We start from the raw sequence: 15882 nt of genomic DNA, 5'->3' as shown, positions 1-15882 counted from the left end.
AAAATTAACCAAATGATGAATTTATCTGATCCCGCCACTTGCTATCCGCGTATTGAACACCGAAAATAGAGCGTTCTGCTTTTTCTGCGATGTGCGCTGATCATTGTATGCACGCCACGCCTGTGCATCATTGGATGGAATGATGCCTGGTCATTGAATATATTCCAACCGAAGAGTTTGAGCTGACACAAAACGTAGCAGCTACTACCAATGTCGTATATACAGGTCTGGCGAAGATGGCACTTTGGTATTCGTAAGATGAATCTTACATGAGTGGTGTGAGTGATCACAGTATAAATCGACTTGCTTTCGTCATACCGGTCGTTGCGCTCCCATTTAATCGTGTGACAGCTATGACGTCGACCCGTTGTACTTCTGGATTGTTTACATATTTTTGGTTGCCAACACTAGCAAAACGTGTGTTCTGCCACACCTATATATACCTCATTGAACTACTACGAGATCAGAAAGCAAACGAATTTTCTCTTATGTGCCGTTTTTATACCTGGCGAAGTTCATTTGATAAAAAAGAGGCAGTCCTAGCAACGCTCGCTGCTTGGTTGAATTGTACGGACCAATCAGCGCAGATAATTACCACCTTTGCAAATTACATTATTTTCGTTATCGTACATTTTACGGGATCAAATACAATATACGTGCACATATTTCCGATCAGATAGTGCAAAAATATAGCGATTTCGATCAGTACAACGGAAGTTATTCGCATTTGAAAACTGGGAAAATATAAATTTGTTGAAAAGGGACCCCCATATTGAAACGTTAGAATTAAAATTGACCACATCCTTGGATGACATTGACGGTTTCACGTGACAATCGTTTCAGTATCATGGATTAGCCTCTTTGACAGTTAATCCAGCAAAAGGACGAGAGTGGCAGAATGCAAGGTGTGGCCATATTAATTCAATTTTATAAATAAATTTTCATAGGGCACCAAAAAGTAAAAAGAAGTTTCAAATGGCCACAGATTGGATTAATTGTTTTCGTCCGGTTTCAAGTGTACATAATATGTCGCAATTATATATCAATCTATGACTATGGAAATGATGTAACTCCTCCGATGAGATGGAGTGTTTGGACGAAGACGAAGAGCACTTCGAAAGAATTTTGTAAAAACTGAACTCCACACACACAACCATTTGCCAGACAATCTATCGATCATAAGAGAAAATAAACATTGCACATTATGTGCCTCATTGATTAACGACTAGCCGTCATCCTAGACGCCGTCGCTCGAGCTCATAAATGGCCGAGTGTTTTCATCGCTAAATGTAATCAAAAGCGCTTGATCGGAACCAGTTGCATTGCAAATTGGTAGAGACACACTTATTGGCCTTTGAATAAAGCAAGACATTTGGCAACATAAACATTTTATGCTTTATTGGAAAGTGAGATGATGACTTTTATCAAATAACACAACCTAGAAAGAGAATAAACTTTCATTGTTGCTGTAATATTTTTAGATTGGATAATAGTTTGCCTTTGTGCTTGAAAATTTGTAAATTTTAATTCTCGACGCAAAGCAAAACGGTAATTCCAACGGCTTTCGTTTAATTGTGCGAAATTTCAACGATTAACGTGAACTGTGTCAATTAATCCAACTGTACTTGTCGGCTACAATGTACGCTGTCAAAAGGTGGAAAATGTTGCCAGAATATAACATTGATTGAGCTTTTTATTAAAAAAAACCGGTGTGTTGCCAAATGGCAACAGTATGCATTTAAGGGTTAATTTTTAAACTGATGGTTCGCCTCGATGATCCCGCTTACGAATCCGTGGCACCACTTTCGTTTTTTCATTTCAGTGCGGAAACGAAGTGACGCATTTGACTATGTATCGATTCATCTTCTTGTTACGTCCGTTTGTCTGTGTACTAATTGAGAACGTGAACTAGTTTCCTAAACCGCATAATAGTATGCAGAAGCGAACCAAACTACCGCGAAATCAAGGACGCCTGGCTGAAAGAGAAACCTGATCAGCATGACAGCAAAAATGGGCAGAAAATGGATTGCTATACTCTGAACCGAAACTGATTGAAGCACCGATTGTGATCGGCGGGACCAAAGCGTGTAATATCATGATTTTTATTTCCGCCACCATAGGCGCATTGGATTTTGCCGATTGCTTTCAACTCAATCGATACAGAATAGTATTGGCTATGTTTCAGTACCCGGAGAAATTGGAAGTACTGCGGAGAAAACTGGAGTAGTTCCTAAAGTCATTTCGTCGTTGCCACTGGTTGTAAAGCGGAGTATACAGGAAGAATATGTTCCGAAAAACGAAAAATACGTTCTGGCTTTACTTGTATTCACAATCCGTCTCACAAGCAGGGTTGCCACTATTTTTCAAAGAAAATCTGGCAGTTCAATTAAAAATATTTGGCAAAATCTGGCACTTGACAGCGACCTCATAGTCATCTAAATTTGGCATATATTTTAGTTTTCGTAGAATGTGCCTCAATCGATTTTTGTAAAATTTGGGACATTTTTACCCAATTTTCCAAAATGTGTATGTAGCCGCTTCCAAAACATAAAAATCTGGCAGAATGAGAGATTTGTCTTTTTGTCTGGAAGCTGCCAAAACCTCTGGCTGTGCCAGATAAATCTGGCATAATGGCATCCCTGCTCACAAGCAAAGCATTCTACTTGCTAATGAGCGCAATCGAATCATAGTTCGGCAAACAAGCCAATGTGTTACGTTTTTCTGTATTACTACCCAAGGAGAAAATGGGATTAAATTCATTTTGTGCGTGAAGAACCCAAATACCCACAACTTTTTTCGGTCACGGATTTGCATTTCGACTTCGTCTCATCGAAATCGGGCAAACTAAGTTGGTCACAACCCGGATAGAATTTTACAATAACATTTACCCTACAAACAATCATAAAACAATAAATATTATAGTTATTACTGTTTCCACATTGTTAGACGCAGAGTTCTCGCAATAGATTTACAATAAACTTTCATGTAACAATCAATTTTACTATTCAGCAAAACACTGATACAGTAAATTTACATTAAATTTTACCGTTTTCGAGAAAAAAAAATGTATGGAGTAAAATCAATTTTTTAATGTTAAGTTACATAACCACCCCTCTTTTTTACAGTAAATGTCGATTTTACATTGAAATTCAGTGTAGAAACGTTAAAGTTTATTGTTTTCATATTGTACCATATAACTAGAATTCACTGTAAAATTATTGTAGTGTCGCAATGAAAATCGTGGTGTTGTTACTGTACATTTCTATTCGGGTCGGGTAGGTAGACGGTTGATCCAAAAGGGAAACATATCGACACAGATCTTTCATTAGGGCCTAAGTCGCAATGTACTCAAATGGAGAAAAATCAGTTTCAATATTCGGCGATGCTTTTCTAAATGTAGTTTTTATTGTAGGTATAAATTACTTTATGATCATGTTTTTCCGGAAGCATCTTTGTTTAAACCTTATGACAATATAACAAAGAATTTAATTCCTATGTGCTTTTAGTGGGTAGAAACTAAAAAAATGCTTACGCCCAATTTGCATCCCAGTCGTGATTTCGCCCTTCAGCAACCACCATTTGCGGAAGGGCTAAACCATGTACATAATTTTCAGAAGGGCGCGGTAAATGGGCTAAACTGACTCTGTCTTGCTGGGTAGGGCTGGGTAAATGGGCGAGCTTGACAGTATACTTTTTAATAGGGCTCAGCAAATGGGCGCATAGAAACCCAATGTAAATGAAAGGGCGCGTGCATCTTTTTTTCGAATTTCATGAAAATATCGAAATATTCGAATGTTTATGTGCAACAACTATCGAGTAGACATGATCATAGTACATATTGCTTTTCATTTATATAATAGAACCGCCATTTAAAGAATAATTTTGTGAATAAAAACCGTACGCCCGGTTCTGTCAAAAAATGTAAGTTTAGCCTTTATATTCCATATGAGAAGAAGGGCCTAAGTCGAAATCTCGAAGAAAATGCATGTTTCGCCGTTTTGTTTTCTTTAATTATAAATCGAACTAAAAACCATTTAAACAAATTTTCACCTCAATCTTGTAGTATTTTTGTCGCATAATGTCATAATAGCGAAAACGCAGTTTGTTTACATTTGCGATTTAAGCCCTAATGAAAGATCTATGTCGAATATAACTTGGGTCCACAAGCAAACAACTCAATAGTAATTCGTCAAAAGGGCGAAACAGTTTTTTTGTAAACAAACTTGTTTCGCTCATAAGTCCGCTGCAGAGTGGAATTTCATGAAAATAAAAGTTTGTTTGCAAATCTTATTCGACCTTTTGCAAATTTAATATGGAACTAGTCATGGACGATGTCCTGGAAGCATAGAAATTCTGATTGCTGGTAGAAAAAATCAAAACAAAGTTCGGTTGACAATCCAAAACTATGTACTGTGCAATCTGTTATCTTATTCTCCCATAGATTCAGATTTCTACACCTTCTCGTATGTAATCCATAATCGGAAGCGTAAATAAAACTACTAACGGAATGTATATCAGTGGGAAAAATGTGAAACAACAAACCTAGTAAGTGTCAAGCAAAGTGTGGTGAATGCATGTTGGTTATGAAAGCAAATAAAACGGGAAACGATCGAAATCAAACTGCTATGTAACTAATTAAAATTGATCATCGGCGGTTTGAAAATGAAACTCCAAAAACTCAACACCCGATCAGTTTATAATTAGCGGGTGTGCACTTTTCACCGCCTTCCCATTTCCCACATTTTCTTCGAACCAACGAGACGAAGATTCGATCTTTAGTTTACCGTGTGCTGATTTATCCATTCCTTATACGATATTTTATTATCATCTTTGGTTTCACTACTTTTACTTGCACGAAGCGCCTTTCCTTTCGTTAACTTGATAACCTCAAGCTGGTTTATTTTACAGTCTAGTATTTTAATGGTTTATAGGAGGTCTAGTGACTTTTGCAGAACGTTGAAAACGGGCATTGATTCTTTTGGAGAAGATAAACGATCGGGTAAAATTCATCGGATAAACTAAATTTTATATCCCGAATCGATAAAATGAATCGTAGTTTTCGTTTGAGATTCTAGAAACGAACCCAGGTTAGTTGCTTCAAACAAAGGGTTTCGATGGAACTGAGTTAGATTCACGCAATACAGTGATGGTGTGAGCGACTCTGAAATATAAATCTGGTTTGAACGCAGCCCGATTTTCAGTTTAATCACGCATAACCTAGACTCGAAACTGTTTGACAGCAGTTGGGTCCGAAACTGAGTCAGTTTGAGCTTCGAAAAAAACGACATTACTCTCAATATGATTTCAAAAAACTGCGACGGTTTTAATGATACATATCAGCGTAACATCAAATTGATGAGGGCGACGCATATAATGTCAATAGATTAGCTGTCAATTCTCCGTATTTTAGATTTGACAATTTTCAAATGATAAAGTTTCTGATAGAAGACATTTATATTTTCAAAGATTCAAACATCTGATTCGATTAACCACCAACTTCGTGAAGCTATGTCAAACAATCCAATTGAAATAAATACTCGATTCTATAAGTTTACAGCGTGAGAATCACTTTCATCTTCCACGACGGGGCGGCAACGATGCACATGCAGCACTTCAACCTTGACACCAGAAACTTCAACTGCAACCGCATGGACGCGAATTTAAACAATGCCTCTTTCTTTTTTAGTTCCCATCCAGACCGGGCGCGCCGTAGTGACCTAGAAATTATCGTAACAAGTTGCAATTTCTTCGCACGTTAATTCGATCATAGAGGTATTGGAGGTCGTGTCTTATTCAAACCATGGGTAAACACGTGACAATTGCACTTTTCACCGTGACCCTCGTCATCGCACAGATGGTCGTCGAAGGTGCCAAAGATACCAAAGAAAAGCACATCAAGTATAAGGAGAAAGATATGATGCGAAAATCCATTGTGTACGATAAGAATACACCGGATGTTTTCTATTGTCCCACGAACAAGCCGACCGGAATGGACAAGATGATTGTGAGGTGAGTTCCAATTGTTAGTTACTAGCGAAATGATGCTATAAAATTATTTTCTTTTTAAGGTCCCGCCCGTTGCTTAAACTGTGTGAGTATGAAGGAAAGCCCTTACCAGAGGACTACAAATCCGACTGCTATAAGGATCTGGACGAGAGCGACTACGCGTGCAAGGAGAAATACAGGATTATGGTAACTTTCCGAAGCTTTAAAATTCTTATTCACAGTATAAAATATCAAATATTTTACATACTATTCGTTACATTGGTTTGTTTGAGATTGGCTTGAATGCAATAATAATTCGGCACTTGTTATTCTAAATCATTTTTTTTTTTTTTTCAAAACAATAATACTAATCAATCAACGGTGATTTTTATGGTTTTCTCGCAATTTTCAGAAACGATACGCCAAAGATAATGTCGAGATCTAATCCAACTGCATTCACAAACACGCCTAAATAAAACAACACGCCAGCACACTTCGCAAACACACGCACACTACGCGCCAAGTGCACACGCGACACTTTTAGGGTGCATTCTTCTGGCGGTTTCAGAGCGCAAAAACAGCCGTTTTTACTCTGCACCGTCGCCTAAAATCTGAACAATAAAAACAAACCTAGACCTAAACTCGACTACGAACAATACGTTGGACACGTCTGGCAATATTTTTTTTTTTTAAATATTGACCAACTGCACTGTTCTTCCTACTTTATGCACTTCTCCAGTAACATTTCCATATGTGTTTTCTGAACTAAAGCTGATGAAAAATAGTTTAACAAGAGATAAAACTTTTTCCTGCCGATTAAATGCCAAATTAAATGTTAACTAAAACCATTAAAATTAATTATTCTTCGCATAAAATAACGAGTACATATCTAATCGAGTGACACGTTTTAAGTTTCGTGTAACAATTGGAACAGTTTTAACCAAATAAAATAAACTGAAGGATTATTTTATGTTCCTTGTCCATCTATATAGGTTAGAGTAACCTTTTTATATAACATTCAAGTCGAAAACTGTGTCAGCAGTGTAAGGTTTCAATTAGCGGTTACCAGATCTTATCGAAAAATGTTCCCCGACTTTACAAATGTAAACTAATAAAAGAGGAAAATTGAATATTTTGGAAATAAGTACAAGAATACATTTTATTGTTCACATAAAGAACTACATGCTCTATAGTATTACTAGAATCATAATTTCATGAATTGGAGATGTGAAATATAACTAGAATTCTAAGATAATAATTAATTTTAACCTTACTCTCGCAATCCAGTGAAAAATTTGTACGAATTGTTTGCATTCAATGAAAATTCACACCCCTGCACCATCTTTAAATTAGCAGAATTGCATTCAAACTTTTCGACCGCATTCTAATATTGTGTTTTAATTTAACTAACGAAGCAACATTCCCTTTGAATAAGAATTTCGTAAAAAATAATTACGTGACTGCAGCATTTTATAAAGTACAGTTACACCATAAAGAAAATATTTAATATAGACCTCATTATTTTGATTTTCTAAAGAAATAGTGACACCTAAGACGCTAACTAGTAATGAATGAGAGTGAAAGTGCACCCGAAACAACTGTTCTTTCCAGCCGACCATAGTAGCTATTGATAAATACGCACGGTATGTCTGTTCTAGTACACCGAAAACGCCACCATTTCTGAAGTATTGCACTGGTCCGTGTAACTAGTGATTCCTTAGAGTGAGGCCTCTAGTTATTATTTATTGTTTCCTTTATGGTTAGTCAAAGAATAAAGCCAAGTCACCCAAACGAGCAAAATCAAAATTTCACGCTTGTACCACCATTCTGGAGATGAATTTTTATGTTGTTCAACAGGTTAACATGGCTTCACTCTTTGCGTAACTGTTCGTTCGACATTTACATTAAAATTTATTTTGAAAGTATTCTTATTGGCCATTATTGAAAAACACGCATGGTCATGCTACGGATAAATTCGTCGGTTTGTCTGTGGCATTCGCATTCTTGATTTGCTTACAGCGGTACCCGTTCAGGTGACACCCAAAACTTGTTTTTAAAAATCGTTCAACATAGGCCCAATAATAGACGTCTGTGGGACGATCTACCCAACGAAGGACCTACATTAGACAATTTTGAAACAATTTGTTGGAGTATGTTTAGCAGCGTTTAATTTTGTATAGAAGTTTCAAAGTAGAACTGGAACTGAAACATTCACATCCCCAGCAGAACGCTTTGTTTTATAATTTCAAACAGCTTTGTTTCAAAACTTAGAACTGTTATACGACGCCTTTCTCTTTGTTACTGATTTTAAAACACGTTTAGAGCTGTGTTTTAAGGTGGAGCGATGCGAAAATCACAACAAAGGTTCGGTTATGTTCGGCTATGTTCGGGTTACGTTCAGCATCTGTGTGCGGCTAGTACGTCCTATACCGATAGGAGATGGCACGCACACAAGCGTATCGTTCAGCAATCAGCTGACTGATTTTTGTACCACGTGTTTGATTTGTTTGGAAAAATAAAAAAGTACAAATTTTCCAAACGAATCAAAATTCCGTGAAGAAAATCTTTTCATCTGCATGTGCTAACATGCTTACATACAGTGATACAATTTCTAAGCAATCTGAGATAAGACATTTAAGTTACAAACGATTTTGTCTTGCGCGCCAATGCAATGTTTTGATTTTGACGATGAAATAAAAAGAAGAAGCAGAAACGACGGCAACCATTTTAGCTGCCACCTTGTGACTCTGTTGAGCATGTCCTTAAAATGTAAAATTGATATACGCCACCGTTCTAGTTGTTGCTTAATTTAAAACATGTTTAGAACTGCGTTTTAAATACATAGAGAGTATTCAGTACAGACGCCTAGACCCGATAGACCGGTGAAAAATAAATTTGAGTCCACTAACGCTGAAGACATGGCGATACATGAATTTCAAACTAACTACAATACTCACTAAACCGCTGCTAGGGACATCAAGTTCTAATTTTAAAATTTTCAGTTCTATATTATAGAACTGCTAAATTTAGGGCATATTCAGGAGCGTTTTATTTTATATAGGAGTTTCAAAGTAGAACTGGAACTGAAACATTCACATCCCCAGCAGAATGCTTTGTTTTATAATTTCGAACAGCTTTGTGTCAAAACATAGAACTGTTATACGACGCCGTTCTATTTGTTACTGATTTTCAAACACGTTTAGAACTGTGTTTTAAATACTTGCAAAGTTTTCAGCACAGACACAGCAAAATAAATGTGAATGCAGTAACGCTGAAGGCATGGCGAGACATGAATTTTAAACTGAATAGTACACCCGCTAAAACTGCTGCTAGGGACAGCAATTAGCAAAAGGAATGATACTTGGTTTTCAATTCTAACCGTTGAAGTTTGAACAATTATAACACGATATTCTGGCACATACTTTATGCCAGGGGCGTCGAAACACTTTACGCCCGAGTGGGTAGAAAGCAAGACGGATACAGGTGTGCACATTTTTTTCTGTGTGTGAGTGCGGTTGTCATTTTTCTTTGATGAAGCCGAAAAAACAAGAGGATATGAAGAAGAAAAGCACAAACAAATGACGTAGTGGGCCTTTCTGTTACCATAAGTTTTCTTTCGGTTCGGTCATAGTTAATTTAATCGGTTTTTTCGAAGTAAAAAGTGTCCCTAAGTGTTCTAATAGGTAGATCCGAGGTGAAGCTCGGCCTTTCCTCACTTTTCATCGTGCGCCAAAGAATCAGGATGCTCGTTTGTTCACTTCAAGGGCCCCGGCCGCCATGCTTAATTTTGCAAGTATTTAACTAATACACTCAAAAGTGTCAAATGTTCCCACCTTTCTCCCATCTTGGGTAGAAAGCATAGGGTGAGGGGTCCATTAGTAAGGATTTTTTCCCTTTTCGCAATGCACACGCTTACATTGGAATTGTGGCACAGCGATGTTTTCAAATGTGTGTTGTGCGAAATACATGCGTTGCACATCTAAATTTTTTGAAATGGTTCAAAATTTCGAAAAAATTGGGTTATTAACCACTCACTCGGTTATTTTCGAGTGGGTAGTACTACCCATACTAGCCACGCTTTCCGCCGGCCCTGCTTTATGCAATAAAATGTTTGAGTAATTCTTGAATTATGTATCTATAAATGATTGTATACATTAGGACAAATTGCGAGCGTTTTAAATGAAAATACAAAAGTCACATTTGTCTATACGCGTTTGAAACGGATTGGGGGAACCTAAATTATGCACAGGTATTTGGGATCTAAAACGAGCCCCAAATAGAATTATTCTCGTTTGATGTGGTCAAGTTTACATTTTTTCCATTAAAATGTGCCCAACCCTATTGTGTATACACGTTAGAGTTGGCCACTAATACTTGACGTTTTCGAACAAAAACAAACCTTTTTTATTCCATGTTGGGTCCCGTGATACATTTATCAGTTTGAGAGTTAAAAATTAGGTTTGGCAAAATGGGCTATTGGAGCCATAGTTTGACATTTTTTGACGTGCTCTCTTCGAACGCCCAATAGCCATTTTGTCAAACATGTCAAACCACCAAACACTAGGGGGATTGGGACAAAGCTTTACAAAACCTACTAACGCCATTCAATTGCTCGATCGCTTGAATCCACACTAACTAGGTAGCTTTATTGCTTTCTTCAGTATACCCGCATACTATTTAAGCTGTACGCACACGAGGCGACAGGACACACGCAACAAAAAATATTCACTATGGTTTTTGTTCTACCTATTCCAACGCGGCAACAGCAACAGCGTTGGAATAGGTAGAACAAAATCCATAGTGAATATTTTTGTGGCGCGTGTCCTGTCGCCTCGTGAGCGAACAGCTTTAATCAAAACATCACGTACTGATCGAATGACTCAACACAAAACAATATTTTATTGACAATCGTGACCCTATGGTACCACGACGAAACTTGTACAAAAATATACAACAGACTCAACTCACAAACCAGATTTGTTTCGCAAAATTCAAATACGCCAAACTACTCGCAGGAATCGCCGCTAGCAGTCAGCAGGTGCGTACGAGCAGCATATGCTTCCACTATATATATTCTTCGCCAGCTACATCTGTTCTGTTATGGGATGCTTTAATTTACACCAGTTTACTAAACAACCGAAAATGCCTATATTTGACTGATAAAAAAGTTTACGCTTTCTTATTTTCTCCTACTCAGATGCGTATGCACCCACCCGGTAGCGACGCTCCCTTCAACGGATCCCGCCTGAGCCGATTCCTCGAGATGGATGAGGACATGCAAAGAATCAAGTCCAAGCGGCACAACAAACTGACCTGAGGATGCTGTAGCACCCAAAAACATAATACGATATTTTGTAAATAATTCGATTGCCATAATTGCTATACCATTTCGATGAGCATACGATATTTTGAGCTGGCATGCACGTGTCAAATACAATACTCGCACACCCTATTGGAGTCTAAATCATGATGAGGAATTGTTTCGAGCGTGTGCAATACTACGATTGTTTGTTTTGTCTGTTGTGAAAGGGTCGAATCTTGTACGATAGGGTTTAAATTGTTTTATTGTTAGTTTTGTTATGCGAACAGTTTGGATGCTTCGTTAATTATGTTTATATGACAGGGTAATGAACGGTCGATCAGTTGAGTTGATTCATTTATGTAACAAAATCTCGATTTCTGTGAACTTTTGCTTGCAAAACATAAAATTTGATTTGTTTTACTGCAAATGTGATTTAATAACAATACTAAATTTATCGCTGATACGTATTTTTTTTATTTAATATCCGAATTCGTTTCCATTGTTTATAATAGCTATTCGTAACCATTTATCTTACTATCAATAGAACCCTAGAAAGCAAAGTGTTGATACTACAATCCCTCTTTTTTGGATCTACCCATAAATGAAAATGTTAATATATTGTTGAACATTTTTAATACAACTTTTTCTGATAATTTTGAAGTAGGCATACGATTTGTTGTGTTGACAAAAATTGTGTTGCTTAAACTACGTTCACGCTGTAAAAAAAAAATGTTTTAACAAAGGGGTGAGTCGCTTAGAACAATGTGCAATACACATTGTATCACCTACGATAACACGATATAAGATTACGATTCACAGTAATACACGATCATTTCACTCGTTACCACAATGTGTGGCACAATGAGGCACACTTTTGACAACTCAAAAACTGTCAACAAAGTATAGTTACCATATTGCTTTTGTTTTACTGAACACCATCGCACATCGTGGCACATTGCGGCACAAGCTACCACGCTGTTTGATTGTGAGCACAATTCGATTTGTGCTAAGCGGCTCAGCCCTTGGTTTTAACGCTTTCTGGATGACATTTTTCTTGTTTCTAATTATTAAAACGTGTTTTAACTCTGTAGTGTGAATGTAGTATCAGAAACCTTTTTGTAAATCTATCAAATGCTAACCTTTTACGAAATACAATGTATTTGCTTAATTTGTTTTCGAATTTAGAAACTGCTTTCATACAATTGAACAAATTAAAATCGGTTCCGGATATGTATCTAACGTTGATAAAGATACGACGTGTGAAAATCGAGACGATCAATGGCGCAAAATTGCACTGAAACACCCAAGCAACAGTTATAAAACTTCATTGTTAAACCATCCATGTCTACCTTATGGTTTTAACATTTTTTTATAGACTGCTTCAATCCCAGTTAAAAAAAATCGTCTTGCTAAAGTGTATACGTTATCAAATTGCACCAAGAGAAATGGTTCATCAAAATTCATCCATTCAACCGATCGTTGTCAAATTTTCAGGGAACAAAATAAAATATATTGTTAACCATTTTCTATGTTCGTTTTATTAAATATATTAGCCATATCTAAATGCACGTACTTTCCTTTTAAGACTGCTCACAAAATCTTGAACTACGTTTGTACCAACTTGTTTTTGTGTGGAAAACTTTTAACCCCTCAATTCTGCTTCCGATCTCACTCCATTAGAATGCTTACAAATTTCTTAATTGGCCGCAATTCCTGTGTATTCGGGGGATTTAGATTCTTTGGTACAAAATTGACCTCCTTTGTTTTGTACCACTCCGGAACATCTTTCGCGTAATGACATGAGGCCAAATCCATCCAGGAAAGTGTAGGGCCACCATGGGACCTCAGAAATGGAAGTGGACTCTTTTGGAGGCATTCTTTTAACTATTACTGCTCATTGACCGTTCCGGTCATCACGAACGGGTTGCTTCGCATTACATGCGAGCAACTTGCCTGCCAAATTATGTATTAATTAGCAAACTAAAACATCTTCTCTCTAGCCTTCTCAAGAACGTCTAACTTATGACGAACAGTGAAGGAAAGCAGCCCAGGAAGCTGCTGGTAATCTGCTTTCGCATAAATCTTGTCATCGCTTACGAAATAGTGCCCTCGAACGTTATTTCCCCATTATGTATTCTGCCATTCATCGTGAAGGTACCCAGCCTTTTGAACTTTGTACGTATGTAGTCTATCACGTTTATTTGTCTCTTGCCCAAAAGCTTTACTTAAGTTTTTTCGACACGTTTCTCATCCAGGTAACTGGCGTCCCTATCTCTACATACAGAGTTTGACAATAAGCAACATCGTTTTTCCACCGATCAGGTTGACAATGTCAAAATCGCTTGAGATGTCACCAACAAACAGCAGTAGCAGTAAACAATAGAAAACAATGCACACTTTCTCTAGTTTGATGCAAACAAAAGTGCTCCTCGTTTTGTATTTAGACAAATTTCGTTTATTTTGTTACAAACAAAGTTTTTTATGTTGACTACGCCAATATGGCGTCATGTCATCCTCTTGTTCTCACCTGATCCTTTACACCATACAGAGAAACATTTCGGGCACTTGTTTTCTTCTTATGTAAAGCGGACCCTACACAAGACAGAAATATTGTTAATAATTATATTGACAAGACTGCTTGAATCCATCAATCCCATTTAAATTCTACAGAATCAATATTTTTAAGATGACCTTACACCATATCGAACAATATATGATGTATTGTCAATATTTCCGCTCGTGTAGGGTCCGCTTAAGATCAAATGTTCGTTTCATCGTTTCAAAACTCGAATCGTACCGTTCCCGGCTTCTTGCTACTGGCAGAAGAAGGAGAAAGAGATTAGGGTTTGGGTAGGTTTTTTTGATGCCGTTCATGTTTTTCCGGCTCCCAATTTCCCAATAGTTTCACAATTGCTAGTGATACTCGTACAATGTAAACAATATACATTAAACTATTATTTCTTATTTTTTTCAATTGAATAGAAACAAAGTACAGCAATTTAAGGGCATGTTCAGGAGCGTTTTATTTTGTATAGGAGTTTCAAAGCAGAACTGGAACTGAAACATTCACATCCCCAGCAGAGCGTTTTGTTTTATAATTTCGAACAGTTTTGTTTTAAAATTTAAAATTGTTATACGATGCCGTTCTATTTGTTGCTGATTTTAAAACACGTTTGGAACTGTGTTTTAAATACATGAAGAGTACTCAGCACAGACACTTAGACCCGATAGACTGGGGAAAAATAAATTTGAATGCAGTAACGCTGAAGGCATGGCGGGACATGAATTTTAAACTGAATAGAACACTCGCTAAAACTGCTGCTGGGAACAGCAAGTTCTAGTTTTAAAATTTTCAGTTTTATTTTATAGAACTGTCAAAATTATGCATCTATAACTGAAGCACTCCTGAACATGCCCTAAAAGTGAGGCAATTTGATTCCGAACCTAGGGGCAGATCACTCTAAGAATGTATAACAAATTTGCATCAAATTAGGAAAAATGCATGTAATTTCCATTTTTGCATCAGCTTGGCATTCCCTCGCAGAAAAGTTTGTTTAACAAACGTCCTACGCTTTGTTAAATGTAGGGCTAGTTTTTCTGTAGGGATTTGACGTTTTACACGCAGCGCAAACCACATTGCAGGCAACGCAAAAACATTGCACGCAACGCAAAATACATTATGAATTTCTATTTTGATGGAAATAAATGCATTTAATTTCGCTGATTTTTAAAAATGCATCACAAGTGATCTGCATTTCTAGTTCCGAACACACGCTCTGCTTTATACTTTTGTTTTTAAAAATATAGAATATGGATGCATTCAGGCATATTTCATCATCGTTTATTCCTCAAAAACCCTTAATAGCAATCACCAAAAAAAAGTCGTTTGAAAGAACGTTAGAAAGGTTTGCTTTTCGAAATTCTTCAATCTTATTATGCATATCTCATTTAGGCTTGCTTGGTGACGTGTAGTTATAAATTCTACTGAAAACAAACTAAACCTTTAGAAATATTTTACAACAAAGGTTCAAATAATCTACACAGTTCTGATTCAGAACTGTTAACGTTAACGTCGTGGATTTCAACAAATCTCCAAACATGAACCGTTTCTGATGGAATAATTGACAATATTGACTTCTAACGTTTCAATATGGGGGTCCCGTTCAGGAATACCAGGAATATTTTTCAAATGTCTTCACATTTCATAACAATTGTCTTCAACGGCCAGGATTCTGAATCGGTTATTGATTTCGAGGCAGAATTCTGCCAGAAATCAGCCAGACATCGGAAAAAAAATGTCTACAAAATAAAGAACTCGTCTTCACAACATCCCAGTCAAAAAGGGCAAGTTGCTGGCTAACGGGGGGCTATTTGCCAACTCGGATGCGCTAATTGCCCTTCAATTTGTCAGCAAATTGCTGGCTATTAGGGGGCTATTTCAAATGCAACATTTGGGCGATTCGCCGCCGTCATTTTTTTAACGCCCAACCCGCCCTTAAATCGCCCACAAATCGCCCACGGAATGCGCCATTTAATCGCCCTTAATTGCCTAATATGAAAATTAAAAATAATATTTATTTTCGGATTCATTATCT

General features: G+C 37.1%; 1 protein-coding gene across 3 annotated transcripts in view; it reads left to right on the top strand.

The window, feature by feature from the left end:
- The window catches only part of LOC131681279 (uncharacterized), a 30857-nt gene extending 19109 nt beyond the window's left edge, over positions 1–11748 (top strand). For all 3 annotated transcript variants that reach the window (XM_058962002.1, XM_058962001.1, XM_058962000.1), the window contains exons 2-4: positions 5687–6009; positions 6069–6192; positions 11183–11748. In XM_058962002.1, coding sequence (XP_058817985.1) covers positions 5801–6009; positions 6069–6192; positions 11183–11302 — 453 coding nt within the window. In that variant the 5' untranslated portion in view covers positions 5687–5800 and the 3' untranslated portion in view covers positions 11303–11748. The remainder of the gene's footprint in view (positions 1–5686; positions 6010–6068; positions 6193–11182) is intronic.
- Positions 11749–15882: the final 4134 nt, after the last annotated feature.

Source organism: Topomyia yanbarensis, chromosome 2, assembly GCF_030247195.1.
Source record: "Topomyia yanbarensis strain Yona2022 chromosome 2, ASM3024719v1, whole genome shotgun sequence".
Taxonomy (NCBI): Eukaryota; Metazoa; Arthropoda; class Insecta; order Diptera; family Culicidae; genus Topomyia; species Topomyia yanbarensis.
This window is presented reverse-complemented; position numbering and strand designations above follow the sequence as displayed.